This window comes from Staurois parvus, unplaced genomic scaffold (genome assembly GCF_062004578.1).
Source record: "Staurois parvus isolate SC_StPar_1 unplaced genomic scaffold, SC_StPar_1.0 ptg000230l, whole genome shotgun sequence".
Taxonomy (NCBI): domain Eukaryota; kingdom Metazoa; phylum Chordata; class Amphibia; order Anura; family Ranidae; genus Staurois; species Staurois parvus.
The window spans coordinates 5,774,192-5,797,373 of NW_028318026.1; the positions used below are offsets into that span (position 1 = coordinate 5,774,192).

The 23,182-nt window shown below is 40.2% G+C and overlaps 1 protein-coding gene across 1 annotated transcript in view; it reads right to left on the reverse strand.

The window, feature by feature from the left end:
- Nucleotides 1–1,547: 1,547 nt before the first annotated feature.
- Nucleotides 1,548–23,182, reverse strand: part of ATP6V0D2 (ATPase H+ transporting V0 subunit d2) — a 31,932-nt gene continuing 10,297 nt past the window's right edge. The window contains exons 3-8 of the mRNA XM_089679711.1: nt 19,362–19,540; nt 17,150–17,229; nt 11,039–11,116; nt 5,691–5,867; nt 3,529–3,606; nt 1,548–1,835 (exon numbers count right to left, since the gene is read on the reverse strand). Coding sequence (XP_089535837.1) covers nt 1,674–1,835; nt 3,529–3,606; nt 5,691–5,867; nt 11,039–11,116; nt 17,150–17,229; nt 19,362–19,540 — 754 coding nt within the window. The 3' untranslated portion in view covers nt 1,548–1,673. The remainder of the gene's footprint in view (nt 1,836–3,528; nt 3,607–5,690; nt 5,868–11,038; nt 11,117–17,149; nt 17,230–19,361; nt 19,541–23,182) is intronic.

Here is a 23,182-nt window from a genome sequence, read left to right on the forward strand (position 1 = left end):
ATCATTCATTACATATTGTATGGATTATTCCATTGATAATTCACAGAAAAATCATTAATGCACTACAGACACCACCAATCCTTGACACATGTAACCAGTTTGGCCCAAACAAACTATTTAAAGTCATAGCAAACTGGAATTAGGCTAAGTTTGACCCCCCGATGCACCAAAATGGTACACAGTACATCCTTTCTGTAATGTGGCAAATTTTAAACTTAATTTTTTAATTTCATGTATTATCAGAGTCTCAGTGATAGTTCTTGAGTCAGTTGCAGACTTTTTATACCTACTGAAGGCTCCAGTCGTGACACTTCTACACCTGAAATCCTAGCTCCTACCCAATGGCCTTTATGAAATCATTGTATTTTGCTGGGTGATCTTTTTATCTGTTTTATATAATGGAAAATGCCTCCTACTGATGAAGAAGGAAATGTCAATGGTGGATTAGACAGAACTTAAAACCATGGAAGGACATTTAGCTATTATCTCCCATCCCACCTGTAATACCCAGGAGGAGCCGAATCAGAGATCCTATGAGCTCTATCTATTATACTGCAGGGTCATTCAAGTAGGTGTGTGCATATATGTATGTGGCAGTAGTGCTGGTGGGGAGGTTATGTGGAGCTTTTACTAAACTGTGTGGTTGAATTTGATGCAAGAGTTTTCCCAATGTATGGCCATCTTGATGTTTGACTTATATCTTATGACTTTTAACAGTAATTTCCTTTTTGCCTTGCTGCACTAGGCCTCATTCACATGGGCATACCTATCCATATATCCATGCGGATGGCTGTCTTTTCCCACATGGGGTGCACAGGTGGTCTATGTAGCTGCATGCAGGCAGTCTTATTCATGTCTTTCGGGATGCAATGTAAAAAGAGTTTGGCAGCTAAACGAGCCACTGAATAGGCCTGTGCTTTTAATTCACGCTGAAAAAAAAAACATTGTAGGTCCAGTTCACTACTGGTTTGTTCACATTGTTGCCTGTCAAGTTCTGAGGAAGGGGCACTTAGACCCCGAAACGCCTTGTCTACTTTTTGAATTGTACCCCTGACCTTTTTTACATCACACTACACACCAAGGAGACTGTGGAGATCCTCTGGGGTGTAGAAGTCACCTGCCCAGGATACAGATCATTTATGCCAACATTAATACTTTAAGATAATGCTACCAGTAAAATAAACCTATGGGTCCAGTGCTATCTTTCCACTCTCCTCAACCTTTTGGGATGCAGTGGCTGAGTGGATGCAGCCACTGGTCCAAATTTGACAGCCGCATAGGTGTTTGTCCCAGAATGCAAACTGTCCAAGTTCAGGGGACATGCCACCCAAATGGCTGTTAAATTGGCACCAGCGGCTGTGTCCATGTTGCCACTGCATCACTATAGACATGAATGGGACTGACCTTCTCACGGGTGTATGCATAGGTACCCCTGAGGCCTTGCACAACCTAGTATTATGTCTCAGGGCATTGTAAAAAAAAGTGCCTGATTATATAGGAGCGATGTTGAACAGCACAGCAAAAAAGACAACAGCTTATCAGAAAACTTTCCAGAACGCATGTTCAAATCCATATATTGAAGGGGTTCAATCATGGCACAGTTGAACTCTACAAGACTGCAAAATGGGGCAGTGTATAATAAATAATAGGCGATAATCTGAGTGGTAATGTTTCTACAGAATAGGAATGTAATTATTAATCTTTGTTCTGTGCCTCTGAGAAATGCATTCAGCAATCCAGATAACATTCCGACATTCCTGTTCCTTTAGCTTCACATAAGCGTAGAAGACACCAAAGTGGAACTGATTGTTGAACGCCAGCACATTCATTTTAACCTTCAAAACAAAAACAAAACATTTATGTGGGCTGTAAATTATGTACAAACATGTTAAAATGTTCCTTTAAAACACTCCTAAACTGTAAACTGAAGGTGCAAAGAGGAGCAAGGAGGGGGAGTATCATAGTGCCTTGTTGCTGGAGCTATTATGAACATAATAAGATGAGTACAGAGCTAGGGACATCCATGCAAAGGTGGCTTCATAAGATGATAAAGCCACTCAGGAACAGCAAGCTGGAGAGGGGGCCTTTTTCAATGGAGGAGTTCATAGTATAACAGACATGAAAACATGTTATCTGCTATGGTCTGCAGTACTATAAGCATTTTTTGAGGTTTGGTAACACTTTACGAGAGAGAGGATCCTCCAGCAAAAACCAATTTGAGCCAGCAAGAAGTCAAATTCTCACGTGGGACTGCTTACCTTCTGATCCTGTATCAAAAACAAAAAAATAGCCGTGATGCACCACATAGCTCCCTACCCAATGCACATAGCACAGCTTTTGCTTTGCTCCTCTAGATGCAGCAAAGTGGATAGCACTCAGCAAGGGATGGGTGTCATAAAGGGTTGTCTTGTTGGGAAACCCTTGCGGGATGGTATGTTTAGTTATATAGTGTGTAAACTTCACCCAGATGAGATTTTATATGTAGCACTACCCCCTTAGGAGTCGCTAGAAGATTTGGGTCTCCCTGTAGTCCTGCACAGCCATGCATTGCGCATTTTCACCAAGACTTGCATTCAGAGTCAGAAATCAGTCTTTAAGCTTTGGTTTTGTTGTTTTATTTAGGGGAATTGAACTGGGTTAGGGGTGTACAGGATGCCCAAGGAAACCGATAAACGGAGGATAACTTCCTGGAACTATTTACAAGCCTTCTCTACAGCACAGTTTCTGATGGAGAGCTAGCCAGCTTCTCCCAATGTACCACCCCAGACTCTAGGTGAACTTCTCCTCTTCACCCAGCAATCTGGAGGTATCCCTGAACAGGGGATCCGGTTCCTGTCACTATGAGAGATGAACAGTCACTGGTAGGTGGCAAATCTGGTTTCCCACCAGAGTGTTCCTTCCCCTATCCACCTGGGGGGTGCAGGTGTACTCACTCCTATTCTCTCCTGTACCACTGGTGGGTTGGTGGCTGCTTCCAGGACTTTCAACTCCTTCCTTGCCATACAGGTGGGCCTCACTCTGGGGGCCAGTGAGTCTCTGACCTTCTCTCTTTTCAGCTGCAGGCCTGCAGGGAGGCCCTATTCCACTGGGCCTCCTCGCAGCTTCCTGCCTTCAGCCTTACATCTTCATCACTATCTTCCACCCAAACGATCCTGCAGCTGAGCAGGCTTCAACAATTTTAAGGGTGTCCTGTCCCCTTTCCAACTTGCTGTTAGGGATTGGCCAGGATCCTTAAAGAGTGCAAGCCAGTCACTCCTCAGATACACCCACTGCCACTAGGGTCTTCCTCCAAAGCCCTAGAGCAGGGGGAAATTCCAGAGGAGCCAGCCTGCAGAGCCTCTCAGCTCCTGACCGCAATTTAACCTTCTGGCTATTACACCCAGGCTGCTACTCCTTCCTCACTGACAATCAGGACTCTAGCTCCCCCTAGCTAAACTAGGAGGGTGCTACATATACATTTCAAAGTACAGATACTTAATACAGCTACACATATTCAATCATTTCCCAGTTGGTTGTGGAACCTCTTACTTCATGCTCAAAAAACTTGTCTTCCAATGTCTTCTCTCCACTTCCAGTTCCAATCCCTTCAAACAGAGCTCTATACTCCTGAAAGGGAAACCAGTGTTCTGTTATACATCAGGTCACGGGTTGCCAGTTGATAAAATGTTTTCTAACTGATAATTGAATAAGACCGCTCACTGCCTATACATTCATTTATATTCAAACCAAAATAAGGCTGCCCATGCATGGCCCAGGCAATGCAAGCATATATTGTAACAATCAGCCCATGCAGAATATAAATGAGTTCTGCCAAATGTCAGATTGTGACATCCAGATATATTTTGAAATGTTAGAAATGATACAAGTGAATACTGGTGTTTGTTTTTTACAGAAATTGGAATATTCCTTAAGAAAAGATTGCAACAAAGATAACTACAGCTTACTATTTTAGTAAAGAGGTACATTTTTGGCAGCCTGTAAACAGTCCGTGTGCCTGTTGCCCCCATAATTAGGCCACATATACTACATGAATGTTCAGACAGATCAGATTGTTATATTTTCGTGTTTTTCTTATAGAACATTTTAAGCACTGGCCACTAAAAGTTATGCTATGAAAATTATGGGTGAGGTGCGTATTAGCATAACCTCAATAAGTGATCCACTTATGCTAGAGTGATGTTTATGGTATTTACTGCTATTTCACCAGTTATGATCCTAATGAACTATTAGGTGAGGGTAGCCAAAATTAAAGTTTGAATTTCTGATAGATGCTGAGAGTTACACTACCTGACACTCTCTAAAATCTCCTAAAGTAGAACTTTAGGATAGCAAATAAACTGGATGAACAGGCAGGATTTTTAATGCAGAAGAGGCAACTTTGTTTCTTCTACATTAAAGTTACCTACCTGCCTGCCCTCCCGTGTACCGTGAGCAGTACATGCACAGCTCATTGTAAAAATTTGACAATGCCAAAGATGACTGTACTTCTGCGCATGTGAAAGTGTAAGCAACTTTGTCATCCCTGCCTGGGCAATGAAAGCAGCTGGCAATCGAGACCAAGAAGTCGTCAGCCTGAAGATGTCAGCAGCCAGCGCTGAGCTCCAGGGCTCCATATCGCTAAAGCCAGGTTCAGTATAATTCTTGTTGCACTGAATTGCTGGGTATGCACACCTGTTGTGACCAAAACTCTGCTAGATTATGTTGCAAAAAATATGAATGATTTCAATGAAACAGGAGGTGCTGAAACACACTAATGTGGGCCAGAACCCCCAAAATTCCCAAAACCTCATTTTTGGAATGATTCATTATTTCCGGAGCGTATATATTCGTTGCCTCAAATTGATTCGTATTTTTGGAAGTTCTTTTACACTTTTGTTATTTCAGCAGACTGGCTATACTCGTTTCAACATAACTAATTAATACGTATTCATTCTTTATGTTAAGTTGAATTAATTTCCCCATTTCCAACTGACTTTGTTTGTTGGGCCATGCAATTAAATGATTGGTTTCAACCCCAATACTAAAAGAATCCTATTAGAATATTCATGCTACGCTCACTAGAGTAAAACAAATGGATCTGAATCAATTCAGATCATTTGCTATGTTGTTACATTATTTGGGATGCTTCAAACATTAACAAAAGGCCCAAACTATTGCATCATGTCAAGTGAATGAATCAAATGAATACAAATAAATTTGTTGTTTCCGGTTTATTGTATTTCAGATTAGCTGAAATACGTTACTGTTTTGATTCAGATACATTCAAATCCCCAAATCACGTAAATTTAGTTTGCATTTCATTTTGTGACAAAACGAATAGCACAGTATATTAGCAAAATCTGCTACCATCAAGCTAGCAATATATATTGTAGATGGTAGTTGGGTGCTAGCATGTGTTCAAACTTCTGAACAATCTGTCTTCTACTCAACAAGCACTTAGACATGCATTCTGTATCCTGTATGCTATTCATGCAGGATAAAGAATGGATTTCAGTAAATCTGGAAGAGACTTAGCCCACCAATTTCTGCACTAAAAAAAGCAGAACCTTATTCAGAGTCATTCTAAACTTTGATCCCTTTGAGTATTTAAGCCAAGCAATTAAATATACAGTAGGTGGCATTTTCAAGTGGTTCAGGATTTACACAATAACAGTATGTAAGAGATACACATTGACGGTGTATGAACTTACAGCATAATATCCAGCTATGCTTTTCACTTGCTCGTAGTCCTCAGCGTTGGCGAGCAATCCCAGCCCCTCTGGGTACAGCTTCCCACATGTTGGGTACAAGGTCTTTCTGTCTTCCTTGTTAAGCTCAGTGCCAAAAGAGTTTATAGTGATAATAAATGCCCGTCTGTCTGCTTCAAACTGGAATAGTGAAATATATCTTTATTAACCCAAAACATTTACCATGACCAAAATACATCCTTCAGAACCTAAATGGTACAAACATGTTCAAACAGACCTCAAAATTGCATCATTTGTAGCTCTATGGAAACTGCAAAATTTGGTAATAGGAATGTCTATTATGGGGATCGGCTAATTACCTGCATTGCTAAGAGAGAAGATAGAATGAAAACTAATATTAAAAAGAAGGAAGCATGACAGATGTCCTAGAAGGGACACCGTAGAACAGACTCCTTCTTTCTATCTTTCTTCCTCTTGGTTTTCCCAAGATTTAAGAGACATCCTGGAAAGGTAGTTTCAAAAATATAACCACAGCAGTGCCAGGATCAGGCCTCAAAAGGCCAGCTTCAGAAAAAAACCCTTTTACATTCTATCTTTCTCAGAACGTCTCTGACCAAAAAAATTATTATAATTCATATCAAACTAATTTAGAAATAGGTTAATAAAAAGTTCTATTTTATAACTTGTTTCAAGTTAAAGTGGTTATAAAGTCTAAACATTTTGTACCTTACTGCATTCTTTTTTTTTTTTTTTAATAACAAACATGTTATACTTACCTGCTGTGTGCAGTGGTTTTGCACAGTGCAGCTTGGATCCTCCTCTTCCCGGGTTCCCTGCCAGTGCTCCTGGCTCCTCCTTCCTGTCGGGTGCCCCCATAGCAAGCAGCTTGCTATGGGGTCACCCGAGCAGGCACACTCCCGAGCCACTGCTCCGTGTGTCCATTCACACACTGAGCCGTGGCTCAGCCCCGCCCCCTCTGTCTCCTCATTGGCTCACTGTCTCTGATTGACAGCAGCATTGGCTCCCGCTTGCTGTCTCAGCCAATGATGGGGCAGAAACCCTGGCTAGCCAAGGTTCTTGTTCACATCACTGGATCACGATGAGGGTCAGGTATTAGGGGGGCTGGGGGGGCTGCTGCACACAGGTTTTTACCTTCATGCATAGAATGCATGAAGGTGAAAAACCTTGAGCCTTTACAACCACTTTAAGGTAAAAAATATTTAAGCATCAGTATCCCCCCTCACCCTCCTTTTACTTACCTGAACCCTGATTCGATCGTCTGCAGCCCTTCTTTCCTCTCACTTCCTGGTCTCACAGGCTTTGCTGTGGCAGTGGTAACCATTGGCTGTCAATCAAAGCCAGTGACGAGGGAGCAAAGGGGGGCAGGAGTCCTGCCAAGTCCTGCTGTCTGTGTTTATGGACACAGGCAGCGGGTCTTGAGATCGAGCCTGCACAAGTGCCCCCATAGAAAACAGCTTTGTATGGGGGCACTCACTGGAAAGAAGGAGCCAGGAGTGCCAGCGGAGAGAAGAGGAGGCTCGGAGCTACTCTGTGCACGTCCTGCTTGTTATTTCCTTTTAAATTGCGTACACAATCACTATAACTTACATAATATCACTTCACTGACAGTTGCAATTCCATAACAGAATTTTGAATATGGGCATGTGCACTGCTGGATTAAAATGCATTGTGTGCAATGACTAGTTGGTACTCAAAACACACAGAAATGATCGTGTTGTCTCCGCTTCCTGCTGCAGACCCAAAACATTGTGAAGGAGGAGATTTTTAACCCATACTATAACACCAAAAAAGAGCAGACACAGGTATTATGACTGAATGATATCCTGTCCTGAATTCTGCATTTTTTTAGCATAATTTAGAATAAATATAGAGCACTATAGTATCTGTCAATACGAAGTACGGATTCATTAGCCTCTAATACAGCAGAAAACACGTAACAGTCAATTTCTCACGGTGTTTAGTGTAGACTGCCGACATCTAGTGGCCAGAAGCTTTATTTACGTTTGGCTTTTCATAAGCCATGCACTTGGGTTGTCATGCACGTTAGCAAAAAATGCTTGTTTGCAGTTAAATTTGGAGACCCACGTGCCAGTAATTATACAGTACTATGAGAGAGACTGCTTATTTTGCATTGTGAAAATGTCTCTCTGGCCTCAACTATTCCATACAACAGGAGCAGGCATATCATTTGTTCAGGCTGTGCAACTGCACAAAGGGTCCTCTAAAACAGTACTTCTCAACCTTTTTTTTGGTCACGACGCACTTTAAAATGATGCACAGACTTGGGGCACCCCAGTCTATAATGTAAAAAACTAAACTAATAGTGTGGGTTTCCTCCGGTTACTCCGGTTTCCTCCCACACTCCAAAGACATGCTGGTAGGTTAATTGATTCCTGTCCAAATTGGCCCTAGTCAGTGGCGTATTTAGGTTTTGTGCTGCCCTAGGCAACACAAAAATCGGACACCCCTCCTCCCCGGCGTAGAGAGCCTGACCAGCAACACCTCTGCCTCATCACCCCGCCACCTGAAAGAGACTTTCACACCCACCCACCCCCAACGACAGAGAGAAAGACACTCACCTTTACAGCTCTGGACATCCCCAGGAATGACAGTCGGGCTCTGCATACACCATCAAGCAGCCTGCAACCTCTCTCATATCCAACTTGGTCCGCATGCTGCATGTGTCCCTTCTTCCAGGGAGCAGTGCTGCCCCCCTAAAAAATGCTGCCCTAGGCAAATGCCTTGTGGTAAATATGCCCCTGGCCCTAGTATGTGTATGTATGAATGTAAGTTAGGGACCTTAGATTGTACGCCCCTTGAGGGTTAGGGACTGATGTGAATGTACAATATATATGTAAAGCGCTGCGTAAATTGACAGCGCTATATAAGTATCTAAAATAAATAAATATCACAGCCACATCCATACACATGGGTCACCCAACAGCGGAGGTGATTTAATCCTCCACCTTTGCAAACTAACATTGATTAGTATTCTAGAGTTTCTGTTTTTTCTCAGTTTCTCTCCCTCTTTCTGCTGATGTGACCCTGGTGCTGATAGAGAGGGGCAGGGGAAAGGCAAATAAGGATGCTGTGCAGGTCTCTGATATCCTTCTTATTAAGTGATGACATCTTTGGTCCTTCGGATGCCAATGGCTGGCCCACACTATACCGAAGGTTGTAATGTTGCACGAAAAAACTGTGGCTTTGTATAACAAAATGGCAGGTTTGATCCACTTGCTTGCTTGCTGACAATTTGTTGGAATTTTTAGGCATTTTGCCAAGGCTCCCCTGTAGAACCCAGAAGGCACCCTGGCTGTAAAAGGCTGCTCTAGAACTTAGGGCCCCATTTAGAGTAGATGAGGATCAATTGATGCACTTGATGGAATTGTTGTTGCAAAGATAGATAATAAGAGATCAGATAGATTTAAAAAAAAAAACTTTATAAATGTTTAAAACCTTGTTTGAATGTATAATGTGGATTTATATGTATATAGATATGGAAAAAGACATTGGTCATTATATCCACAGGCTCTGATTCCTGCTTTGCAATGCTACAGACAGTTATACTTTACTGCTCCTTCTTACAATGCAAGTCTGGCCAACTCATTGAAAACAATGCATTCCATATGTGGCTAATATCTCAATAAACAGAGTGAATGCACAGAGCAGCTGAAAGCTCCTTCTAGTGACTAATCTACAAATGTCTATATTTGATGCAATATGAATGAGCAAGCATGTAAACTCTGAAAGTTACTTCTATTAAAGTGTTACTAAACCCACAACAGCAAAATCAGTCTGTATATGCCGTAAAGCATGCTTGTTATACTCGCTGTGGAACCTACGGGGTTAATCCTCTGCATTGTGTAAAAAAGCCTTTTTGATCCTGCCTTCTCTGATTCTCCCTTTCTTCTACTGTCCCAAATCCATCTTCTGATTGTACAGAGCTCTAGGAGTTACTCAGTCACATGCTTAGCTTATTGTGTATTGCTAGAGAGTTTTTTTGGGAGAGTGCATGTGATCATCACAGGGACAATCAGTGCTGTCCAAACAGAGGGCCAGGGGTCATGCAGCCTCTTAGGACAGTCAGAGGAGAATGAAAACTCCCAGGCTCTTAGGTAAATTTTGTTTTTTGAGCTTCTGCTGTAATCACAGGAGCAGGCATTGCTTAGTTTGGTCTGCTCAGAGCTTCACAGACTGGGAGTTTGATTCCTTCTCCCTGCCTCTAGAAGAAAAAAGCTAAAGCTTAAAGAGCGTGAATTCAAATACCTGACCTGAATACCTAGTAGGGCCTATCCATTTCTTTGGGAGGTTAAATAGTCTGGAGCTCTGAGAAGATTGTCTTTTACCCCCTGTGGGAATGGATCTGTGAGCTGAGAGGAGGAGGGCTGCTTGTCCTTAGACCCCTCTTTCTGGACTGGAGGTTAGACTACCTTACTGGAGGCTGCATCTGTGAACTGACTATTGCCAGGATCTTGAATGTAGAGCCTCTTTATCTGTGTTAAAGCTAATTCATGGCCCTCAGCTGTGAACCATGTTCTGCTCAAGTCTGCCTTTATGCTCATTCTGCTTCATGGTCCCCAGCCATGAACTATCTAAGTCTATCTCTACTAGTGCTACTGCTGCTAAGTGAGAGTTGTCCTCTATTAGCAATATGTCCCATTTTGGAGTATCCCGTATCACCCTAGATTCCCCTCCAAAGTCCTAATAGAGATTACATTTAAGAAAGACAACACCCCTGTGACACCCTGCATTGCATTGCTTGTAAAAACAAATTGCATTGAACTAATTTAGTGAGTAACCTGGCGATAGGAAAGGTAGGCACAAAAAAAAAGGGGGGGGGGGGTAGGTAAAAGGAACAGAGATTGCATGAAAATATGCTTTGAGAAAATGTATGTGATCATATACATGGCAGGTGGTGTTTGGGAGAGAGAATGATTAAAGTCTCCACCACTACACTCAGCCATCAGTGATAACAGAAACACAAAGTTTCAGAAACAGAAACTTTAAATTACAATTAGTCCCTAGATAGAGAACTTTCTATAGATGTGAACGCCAACCCACATGCCCAAGATTGATAGCATGATAAATATCATCTCATTCATAATATACTATGTCTTCCATAAGGCAGTGCTGGTCTACTGTTGGTCTACCATTCCTGTATAGTCAGGGCAGATAAAGAAATAGGCACAGGTGCACAAATGCCATATGGAACATGTAAACATCATAAAACTCTATAATCTGATTCCGGGATATTTTCATTCATGTGAAATGGATGTTAAAAAATAGGGTAGTTTTTAGTTTTGCTGTAAGCTGTGGACATATGTTTGTACCTCGAGCATAGGACACATAATTTCTTCGGTGGTCCCTCCGAGACGTTTGCTTAACTTGTAAAATGCTTCAAGGTAGGACTGGCAGAGAAAACATATTCATTAAGTTCTATACAGAACATACACCTAAGCCTAATTTATTTTGAACAAAAATTACTATTACAGTATTTGTTATTAAAACATATAAATTTACTTTTGTTACATAGGGCCTATTTACAGTATAGTTTACAGTGCCATTTTCTTTGCTACTTCCAGAATTCCTTAAGCCCAGAAATCTCTCATGATTAAAGACAAAAGGGATACAGACCTTTTTTATATCCTACAGAATATATTATATTCTATATCCTCTTACCCAGCTGCAGGCAGCCAAGGAGGTACTATAAGGCAGGTTATGAACCTTGCCTCATGCCATCCCTTGACAATGCCACCTAAGTTAAATTAGTCATCTTGATCAAAGCAGGAACAGGCCTGAGTGTAGATGATAAGGCATTATTTAGTTGCAGCCTATATAATTGTTTCCTATAATGAAGTGCTTAAAATGACAAACGATACACTAATTCTGAAAAATAATCCATAAGCTTCCACTAATTAATTTGTCTAAATTAATGTCTCATGAAATAGTTTCTTACTGTGATTTCTTCCACCTTATAATGTCCTCCACGAGCTACTAAATCTGTCCTTTTCCTCTTGTTTCCGATTGTTTGGGATGAGCAGTGCACATTAGTTGTGATCATGTGCACTGCTCTGGGCACACCACAGACCCCATAGTCCATAGTCCATCTTGGGAGCAAGCGAGAGAGTGTATACATACAGTAGAACCATGGAGAACCAATGTAGCCACCCTCTAACACAAAGTATATAGCAATGGAGGGGAGTTTGAGTTAAGACTTTTTGCTTGATTTTTTTTTAAATAGAGTTTAGTGTCACTTAAAAGTCTTTGCTGTCCTAAAGCTTTTTTTGTTTGTAGGGGCATGGTTCTGTCTGGACCAAACACCCTATAGCTCCTTGTCCACTTTACTGCAGATATTTGTACAAAATAGGACTCAAAGTCATTGATTATTTAAGTTCATTAGTTCATTTTTTATTCTTTTGTTTGTTGCATTTGGACTATTTACATCAGGGGCTTATCTTTTGAGTATTTACTGTATATATTTCACTGTTTTTATTGTGTATATATACAGTGAGGAACAGAAGTATTTGAACACCCTGCGATTTTGCAAGTTCTCCCACTTAGAAATCATGGAGGGGTCTGAAATTCACATTGTAGGTGCATTCCCACTCTGAGAGACAGAATTTTTTAAACAAATTCTGGAAATCACATTGTATGATTTTTAAAGAATTTATTTATCTTGCACTGCTGAACATAAGTATTTGAACACCTAAGAAACAGCAAGAATTCTGTCTCTCAAAGACCTGTTACTGTGCCTTTAAAAAGTCCACCTCTACTCCACTTATTATTCTAACTTAGTAGCACCTGTCTAAGCTCTTTAAAAGACACCTGTCCACCCCACAGTCATTCAGACGCCAACTACTACCATGGGCAAGACCAAAGAGCTGTCAAAAGACACCAGAGACAAAATTGTGGACCTTCACAAGGCTGGAAAGGGCTACGCTGCAATTGCCAAGCAGCTTGGTGAAAATAGATCAACTGTCGGAGCAATTGTTAGAAAATGGAAGAGGCTAAAGACGACTGTCAGTCTCCCTCGGACTGGGGCTCAATGCAAGATCTCACCTCGTGGGGTATCACTGATGATAAGAAAGGTGAGGAATCAGCCCAGAACTACAAGGGAGGAGCTGGTCAATGACATGAAGAGAGCTGGGACCACAGTTTCAAAGGTCACTGTCGGTAGAACACTAAGCCATCATGGTTTCAAATCATGCATTGCACGGAAGGTTCCCCTGCTCAAGTCATCACATGTCCAGGCCTGTCTGAAGTTTGCCAATGACCATCTGGATGATCCAGAGGAGGCATGGGAGAAAGTCATGTGGTCAGATGAGACCAAAGTAGAACTTTTTGGTCTAAACTTTACTCGTCGTGTTTGGAGGAAAAAGAAGGATGAGTTGCATTCCAAGAACAAAAAAATAAAGTTATTTAAACTTTGTGAACTCTGTAACGTTTTATATCAACATTTATGTTTTACTAGTGATTTATCTCCTTTGTTCTTGTATATAGTATAGCATATGCATATCCATCCATGGTGCACTACATTGCCACACATACCTACGTTTCATCATATGACTTTACTAGAATGATAAGTACACACCCTGTAGGCTGCATTTCTATGAATTAATAAGTGTCTCTGCTGGGTTTCAGCTCTACTCTCTATATTAAATCCATGTCCCATGGTTGTCTATGGCAAGCAGAGCACTAGGCAGCTTCATAGTGTTGCTCATCCATCCATCCATTTATTTAAAGACGAGCAGTGCAGTGCATCACCAGGGAAGGATTTTTATTTTATATATATGTGTAACTTTCCACTTATTTATTTTTCACTGTGCACACTTCTTATGGTTCATATGATTTTATGATTGTCACTAGTTTCAATGGTTTTATTTATACACATATATATTTATATAGGGGATCCACCCAACAGACGCCATTTGATTATCAGGGAACCACTAATCACCAGGGAACCTCTTTGTTTGACCTGGGCTGTGTTTTCCCATTTTGTGAGTTCTTTACATTTGTTGGTGTTATTTACCCAATAAACAGACATACTTCACTATTATTGCCATTTTCTACTCTGGCTCGTTATTTACGAGCCCCATCAAGGTGGAGCAGTTTAGAGAAACGTCATTTGGAGAGGACTGCGTTTGACCTGCTGGCAAAATCAGGCGACGATCTTGGGGGGTTCCACCATCCCTGAAAGTTTCGTTTGGTAACCGGATGCTGTCCTTTTTGCTGATCAGGCCCGGATGTCCATCCATCCATACAACGCCCTGTTTGTATGTCTTTGTGGTAAGCGCAATCATTTACCAGATTCGCCCAGAAGCCGTATTGGATTTATTCAATATATTTGTACATTCACATTTTCACTTATGTGGAATCATTCATATTGTGACTGAGGATTTACTGTTATATCCATCTTTATATTGATGGTTGATATATTATCTAGCGCTGCATACCATTTGGATATTTATATATATATTTTTATAGACCTTTCGTGTTTACTTACACTATGTCAATTGCCCCTGTGACTGCTCCACCTGCACAGGGGAGTGTCCAGGATGGCCCATGTGACCTTTGGTTTAACTAGTAGTGAGCATATAAAAGGGGGAGCAGACATTTGGTCAGTTGGCTCTGAGGAAGACGCAAATCCTCGAAACGCGTCAGACTTTTGGATGTCTATACTCCCTATTGCGGACTGTTACTCAGCGCGGTGTTGACCCAGCTGTTCTTTATGATGTACCTTGACTATATTGTCGTTTGTGAGTACAACACATACTTTATTTTTTATTAAACATTTTTTATGGTAATGCACTAGGCCTGTGCGCCCTCTGTTTTTTCTTTCCTCGTTCAAATACTTATGTTCAGCAGTGCAAGACAAATAAATTCTTTTAAAATCATACAATGTGATTTCCTGAATTTGTTTTTTAAATTCTGTTTCAGAGTGGGAATGCACCTACAATGTGAATTTCAGACCCCTCCATGATTTCTAAGTGGGAGAACTTGCAAAATCGCAGGGTGTTCAAATACTTCTGTTCCTCACTATATATATATATATATATATATATATATATAGATATAGATAGATAGTAAACCAATATTCTTCAATTTGTTCACTATTTGTGTATTGTTTCTATTAAAGTTACAGTTTAACCTTATATTTTGCTCCACTGGTTCCTCCTTTCTCTATCATCAACATGCTAACACATTTTTTAATCAAAACCTTACATGACAATTTTTTTTAGAAAAAAAGAGAGTTTTAATGGAACCACCTGGGTTCCAAATCCTCATCTTTCTCTTGTTAAGATAACCATACACTTATAGTTCTTTTTCTTTCAACTTCCTTCTGGCTGAACAAAGAAAATCTGCCCAATTCCTCCAATCACACTTCACACAGACAAATCTTCCCCTGAGACAATTGTATTTTCACAGTTGGCTCCACTGACTATCAAAAAATCATCAGGAAGCAGAAAGAATTTTGGCCAGTTCCTGATTAATTTTTGACAGTGGAGCCATCTGTGAAAATCTTGGACCCTATTATTTATATCAGTTTCCCTCTTATTTGTGATGAGATCTCCATTGTCCAGCTTTCTCTTCCAATCAACATACCAGGTCCAACATCACACTCAATACTTTCCTCCCTCAGCCGTGTTACCACTGAGGAAGTTGCCAAACTCCTGAGGAAGGAAGTTGCCAAAGTCCACATGTCCAGTGGACCCTGTCCCCTCACAATTACTATGGTCCCCTTCCTGTTTTATCCTACACTCTCTAACCCACATCTTCAATCACTCTCTTTCCACCTGCACCCTTCCCAAACTTACACTGCTCACTCGCATATTTCAAAAAGCCTTACTGGATCCCACCTGCTCAAACAACCTAAGACCCATTTCTCTCCTCCCGTTTACTTCCGAGCTTCTTGAATGCCTTGACCAAAATAGTATGAGTTGCTACCTCACTGATAGCAACCTTCTCGACACCCTACAGTCTGTCTTCCACCCAAAACATTCCACTGAAATTGCCCCACAAAAACTCACTAATGTCCTACAAACTGCTAAAACCAACAGCCATTACTCCATATTCATACTTAGACCTTTCTGCTGCTTTTCACACAGTTAACCACCCACTCTTCCTCAATAGACTCCACTCCCTTGGCTTCCACGACTCTGCTCCTATCTGGTTCAATTCCTATCTATCTCTGAGCACCTTCAGTGTCACTTACTACTCTATCTCCTCTGCTCCTCTTACTCTTTCTGTTGGGGCATCCCAAGGCTCTGAAACTGGGCTCCTCCTATTCTCTCACTACATCTCTTCCCTGGGCAACTACCCCTCAATGCCACCTCTTTGCCGACGACACCCAGATCTATCCCCCCCCCCCGGCTTACCCCCTCAATCTCCATACGTACCAAATATTTACTGAGTGACATATCAGTATGGATGTCACACCATTACCTCAAACTCAATCTGTCTAAAACTGAGCTTGTAATATTTCCTCCTCCCTGATTCACTGCCTCAAGACTTTACCATTGAAATCAACAGTACAGTTACTGGTCCCTCCGCTTATGCCAGGGTGCTAGGTGTAACCCTAGACTCTGACCTCTCCTTTGGGCCCCACATCCCATCACTGGCTAAATTGCTGCCTTAACCTCTGCAACATTCCAGAATTTACCCCTTCCTAACTAACATCGTTACAAAACAGCTTATTCACTCCTTGGTTATGTCCTGCCTTGACTACTGCAACTCCTTCCTCACTGGCCTACCTTTACACAGGCAATTTCCCCCCTCCACTCTATCCTGAATGCTGTTGCTAGGCTTACTGTATACACCTTGCTAACCAAACCATGGTTTCTGCCTCTGTCTGCCAATCCCTTCACTGGATTCCACTGGCCCAATGTATAAAATTTAAAATACTAACCAACAACATTTGTATATAACAATCCACAACACTGCCCCCATCTACATCAACAACCTCCTTTTGAAATATTGCCCAAATCGTCCGCCCCGCTCCTCCCAAGACATCTTGCATTCTAGTTTACTTGTTACCTCCTCCCATGCCTGCCAGCAGGACTTCTCCAAAATCTCTCCTATCCTCTGGAACTCCCTACCCCAGTATGTCCGGTTTTGCTTCTACCCTGTCCACCTTTGGGTAGACCCTGAAAACTCATTTATCCAGGCAAGCCTAACCCACCTCCACCTAAAAACTGTACTTTGGCCACCTCCATCAGATTATCCCTCACAACTACTACCTTTTGTACGATCTCCCCCTTCCTTTATATTGTAAGTTCCATGAACAGGGCCCTCCTATCCCTTCTGTATTGAACTGTATTGTAATTGTATTGTGTCCCTTTATATTGTAAAGCACTGCACACACTGTTGGTGCTACATAAATCCCGTATAATAATAATAATAATAGTATGTGGTCTTCTACTGTTATATGTGGAAGAACATACCTTGTAAAGCTTGTTGCGCATAATTTCAATATTCATCTCATCCATGTCATTTTCTGACAAGCAGTCTTGGAAAAATTCAGCTACAATTACAACACAACATAGTATTACATGTAAAACCCACAAATATTTACTACAGCAACTGTTTATGTACAGATCAAGGTCCAATGCATATGAGCATCAAACATGGTTTGGGTCTAACTTGTGTCACACTCTGCAGGTTGGGCTGCATTTAGTTCTTTGATGACTGAAGGCAATCATATGCATATGGTTGAGGACAGTATTAAAATGCACCTTGGTGGAAACGTACTGCACAAGGGGTATTCCTGGGTCTAATAATGTTTGTGTTTCAGAGTTCTAAAAAGATATTAGGAAATATAATTGAGAACTTTTTTTTAAAAGGAGCAGCCTCAGATTTATGATTTCACAAAGAATGGGAGACTTTGGATCCAATACATTGGAGTCTAATGCTCATTGAGTGCTCCCTTACCAAAAAAAGGGTATTGAGCTGAATAGCTGAATATGTATGGGGAATCCACACTGTCTGCAGTACTCCATGCTGAAAAAAATGTTGGATCCAACGCATTTAGTATCACCACTGCAAGCTTTGTTCTTCCTATGCCTCCTCCAGACAGACTCCACTTCACAGAAATGTTTCTAAATGTGGGCCAGTGCTGGTTATTAAGGAAATAAATGCACATAGTGTACTCTCAGATTCCTGCCATCTGCAGCATATTTTAACTGTAATTGCACACAGAAGAAGATAAAACAATGATCCAGGGAATATCCGAATGCCTCTCGGGGGATCAGGAAGGATTTTTTTCCCCTGCAGGAGCAAATTGGATCATGCTTTGCTGGGGTTTTTTTTGCCTTCCTCTGCATCAACTGTGGGTATAGGATTATAACTTTTTTTTTTAATGGTTTAATGAACTGGATGGACTTTTGTCTTTTTTTTCAGCCAGACTAACTATATAACTATGTAACTATGTAATGAAGTGTTTTATGTATTCCAGCACTCCAGCAAGGATGATAATGGCCAAGTAAATTACGTTAATGGAAAAAATGTTTGGTATGGTTTCTTCTAGAGAATGAGCCACAATCAAAGCATGCTGGAAGCAACGCAGAACATAAAGAATGAGCTAACCCTGGGTAGGCTGGGAAGTATAAATCAAGAGTGGACCTAATAATTACTTATTCTTTAAAACAGAACTCTACTCAGAAGGGGAAGTCTGCTTATTGGCCTCCGCTGCCATATTTGGCACTTTTTTTGGGGGGAGCGAGTAACTGGTTCTGACAGGTACCCACTTCCAGCTGAGTTTACCTCAGCGATCTCTGGCCCCCCTCCCCCCCGCAGCCTTCTGGAACACATTACAGGTCCCAGAAGACTGCAAAATCAATCACAAAATGCAATACCGCTTGCGCATGCGCAGTAGGAAACCAGCTGTAACCAAATGCTTCACTGTCGGTTTCCCTTAGATCAGGGGTACGCAACCTGTGGCTCTCTAGCTGTTGTGGAACTACATTTCCCATGAGGCATTGCAACATTACAAAACTGACAGTTGCAGTTATGACTTGCAGAGGCATGATGAAACTTGTAGTCCTGCAACAGCTGCTTACCCCTGCCTTAGATAAAATGCCAGCGCATGCACCTGAAGCTGATGAAATTGCCTTGGGCGCAGACATCACCGAACACCTGGACATGTAAGTGTCCTTACAGTAATATTTGTAACAATATTTGTAGCTACTGACTTTAATTTTTTTTTTAAGCTGGAACTCCGCTTTAAGCTCAAGGTCCCTCTTGTGTGTTTCAGCTAGTGTGGGTTTGGGTTCACAGCTACTATGGGTTTGTGAATTGCAAGCTTTTAAACCAAAATATTTGCAAAAATAGGAAACAACCTTAAAAGCAGTAAAAAGCCCCTGGTCAGCTGAATCAATAACCCAGCAATTAAAAACTCTGGGGTATCAGATTTGGACTTGCCACCCAATGGCTATGAATGGATAAATATTCAAAATTTTTTGGTCATCATTTTTATATTTGTCCAACTAAAAAAGAGATACAAAATATCTTTAAATATGGTATTTAATTACACCACAACAAAAAACATAAATACAAAAATTTAAGGAGAAATACTTCTTCTTTTAGTTCTTTTACATGCACATTGTAAAAAAAATATGAAAGTCTATAGGTTTCTTTCATGATTTTACACTTTCTTACCCAGAGGAGTATCCACTATAATAGCATTGAAGAGTTCTGCAGGAGTCTGAGCAATGTTGACTGCTTCCATCTGCTCAAAGCTGCCCAGAGGGTGGCACTTGGGAACTAGCTCGGAAATGGGTCTTTGGTGTAAGGTCCCTGTGATCAGCAAGATGATATTATCAATCATGTAGCTGTACCTGTAAGAAAAAAAAAGGAAAAGATACATATAGGGAAGGCAGCAATAGTCCTGAGTAGTTATTTCTCTGGAAATCTTTTTATCTTTTATGCTTGCTGGAAAATATCTACATAATACATATTGAATATGGAAAATATGGAATCCACCTGACTTTTATTTGTCAGACTGGCTTGTAAAATATGATATGATATAAAGTTATTAGAATGGCAGATGCATTTAAAGTAGAACTATAGGAAAAGCTGTTTTTTTCCATTTTGGGTAGTACAAGGGAGGGTTATAACCTCTGTCAGAATTTTTTTCGCCATCTGTGTCCCATTTGATAGATTTCCCTTCACTTTATGTCCCATAGCCAAATAGGAAGTGAGAGGAAATCCCTGCAAATTAGGGAATTCCTTGGGGAACCCCCTGGTCACCAGAACTAGTGTCCCCATTGGAAGATTTCCCCTCTATTACTTTTCTGGGGACAACTCAAAATTTGGGATTTTCTTTAACTTTCACTTTCAATGATAATTGTGAACAGGAAAAATAGGGTGAATCTCCCTAATGGGGTACAGACAGCAATAAAAACCTGACAGGGGTTCTAATCCCTTTCCACTCTATCCAAAACTAAAAAAAATATTTGCCTTTAGTTATACTTTAATCTAAGGACTATATATTTCACAATACAATGACAGCCATTCTGGAAGATTAGATCAATCATACTACAGCTATCATTTTATATTACAAACTACTATATTAAAACTAATTCCAAATGGACTCTAAAGGGTAACGACTTTACTGAACTTATAAATTTGTATTACAGAGGAACAAAGGGGCACAACTTTTATAACAGGAAAGTGGAAATAATTTTGAAAATAGAAGTTATTAATACCATGCTTGCCTAATTGCTTATATCAGTTAGGCCTCAAAATGCTACATCTACATTGTTAGTAAAATATCCAATACATTTGGGGCTTTCATATATAGAAAATGTGATATTTTTGACCCCTTTAATGCTCAGTGCAGAAAAAAAGTGTTACCAACTAGATTGTACAAATTAAAGTGTTACTAAACCCACAACAGTAAAATCAGTCTGTATATGCAGTAAAGCATGCTTGTTGTACTCACTGTGGAACCTAAGGGGTGAATGCTCTGCATTGTGTAAAAAGGCTGTTTGATCCTTTCTTCTCTGCCCCTCCACTTGTTGAAATGACCACCTGATACAGACTGAATCCATAGTCACATGCATGTGCTAAGTTTGGTGTGTATTGCTAGAAAGTTTGTTTTTTTTCTTGGGAGAGCGCAAGTAATCAGCACAGGGCCAATCAGCACTGTCCAGACAGAGGTCAGAGGTTTCACATCCTCCTAGAGCAGAAAAAAAACTCCTCCTTTATCCAGTGCTCTAATGAAGTCCCAAGATTGCTCTAACTGCTGATGAGAAAAGGTATTTAGCAGTTTATATTTACTAAAATAATTGCCTTTCCATGTTCTGTGTACTGTGGGAGACCAGATATAGTGAATGTAGGGTCTTGGGTTTAGTAACACTTTAATATCACAGTTAAATAAAGATCCTTATCCTTGGTGGTATGTTGGTATGTTGATTTCAATGTGTGTATTCCTAAATTAATATATAGTCTTCATATTAAGATATTATCTTAGATTGGACTAAATTCAGAAATAGAATTCTCAGAGCAACGGGGGTGTTTACTAAACCTACATGGTGCAAAATCTGGTGCTCTGCAGAGAAACCAATCAGATTCCAGGTTTCATTGCCAAAGCTTAATTGAATAAGTTGTATTTGGAAGCTAACTGGCTACCATGCACAGCTGCACCAGATTCTGGGTGCCCCAGTTTTAGTAAATCTCCCCCAGAGTCTTGCCTACAACAGAGAAACAAAATAGGAATGAGCTGAGTTTTATAATAATCATCAGGAGTGGAGCTGCTGATGGAATCATTCTAACTTTGTAAGTGACATTATACTTTTGAAATGTTTTAACACTGTATGACCAAGACTCAAAATTGTATGGTTTACAATGGGGCCTTTACGATGGGAGAAATGCCATCATGACCATCAAAACTAAGCAATCTGCAAGGCAAGATGTCTATAAATCAGCCCCAGCTGAGGAACGGGCAATCCTGAGATTGCTATTTCTGTAATCTGTTATCAGTTAAGTAAATGTTATTTTTTCATTCTTTTTAATTGTGTGCATATTATCAATTTCTTTGGGGGTCATTGCAAATGAACTGAAGATGTACAGTGCCAGGCATTTGGAGACATCTTCAAGATCTGATCATTGCATTAGGCAGCAAGCACTATAATGGTGACAGTGGTGAGATTCTTTATTTCAGGTCATGAGATCAAGCGCCAAGCACTACACATGTTTATATGTTATATTCGTTATGCTATTTTCTATTCTATATTTGACCCTTGGGACCAACAGATAGAGATATTTTTAAAACAGCAGCAAATGCTTTATTATTTCAAATGGGGAATCTAGCATACACAAAACACTTATGGTCTCCTACAAGAGATGTACTGCTGTCTGAGGCGTATTCAAGAACATACCTAAAGAATGGTATTTCATGGTATTCTTTGCATTTCATCACCAACCTTTTCACATGATCATTACTTTGAAAAGGCCATTGTTGAAGGCAATGCTTTATAAAAAAAACAACAAAGGCCACTTTTGAAGGAATGCTTTAACAAAACTGAAGGAAAATATGTGTTCATTAAGCGCTATATATTTTATGTTTTAGCTTTGCCTATTCTTGCCCACTTCCCCAAGCACAAAAGAGTTAATGGTGAATATTCAAATAACACCCGTACTGTGTATAGATGGCCTTAAAAAATGCGTATGTAAAAATGTGAAAAATGTGTATGAAACCACTAAATAGTTCAGCTGCCACTCTATGTGCACCCTTACATGTACTTTACAGTGACTAACAGGGTGGATAAAAATCAATGATTTTTTAAAAAAAAAATCAAAAAAATCAGATTTTTTTAAATTTAAATCGGATTTTTTTTATTTAAATCGGATTTTTTAAAATAAAATGCTTTTTGAGGAAAATATATTACCATCCAAAGGTTATTCCATCATGAAATAAATATTATTTTTTTTAATTATGTAGAATAAGGCTGTATATGTTTAATTGTTTTGGTAAATAAATTCCATTAATCCATTTACAATGTCATGTTCTTCCAGAGGTTTTTGTAAGATTATTGGGCAGTTTCTCTGCCTACAAGATATTATCACAGATGCTTGGTTTACTTTTGCAGTTCTCAAAACTGAATTTGACTCAGCGGAGATCACATGCCTCTTCTTCACAGCAAAAATGTTATAACATGAACAGAGTTAAGAAAAAGACCTTAATCCTAACTTCTACAAACCTATGAATACAGAATCAACCCCTTCAGTGCTAAGTTTCAAGAAGTTCAGTGAATAGAACAGAAACAATATTTTTCTGATTGTTTGGAGTGGAATAGATCTGCACAAGAAGAAAGTGAAACTAAGTGTGAGGAGGAAGGGGCTGACAGTCTAGGTTTCTTAAAATATATATATTTTGTTTAGCCAAATGAGTTAACAAACATGGATGTTTGTTTAAGCAAATACCATATGCTGGAATGTTATTGTTTCAGTTGAATAAATCTATTTAAATTGTTATT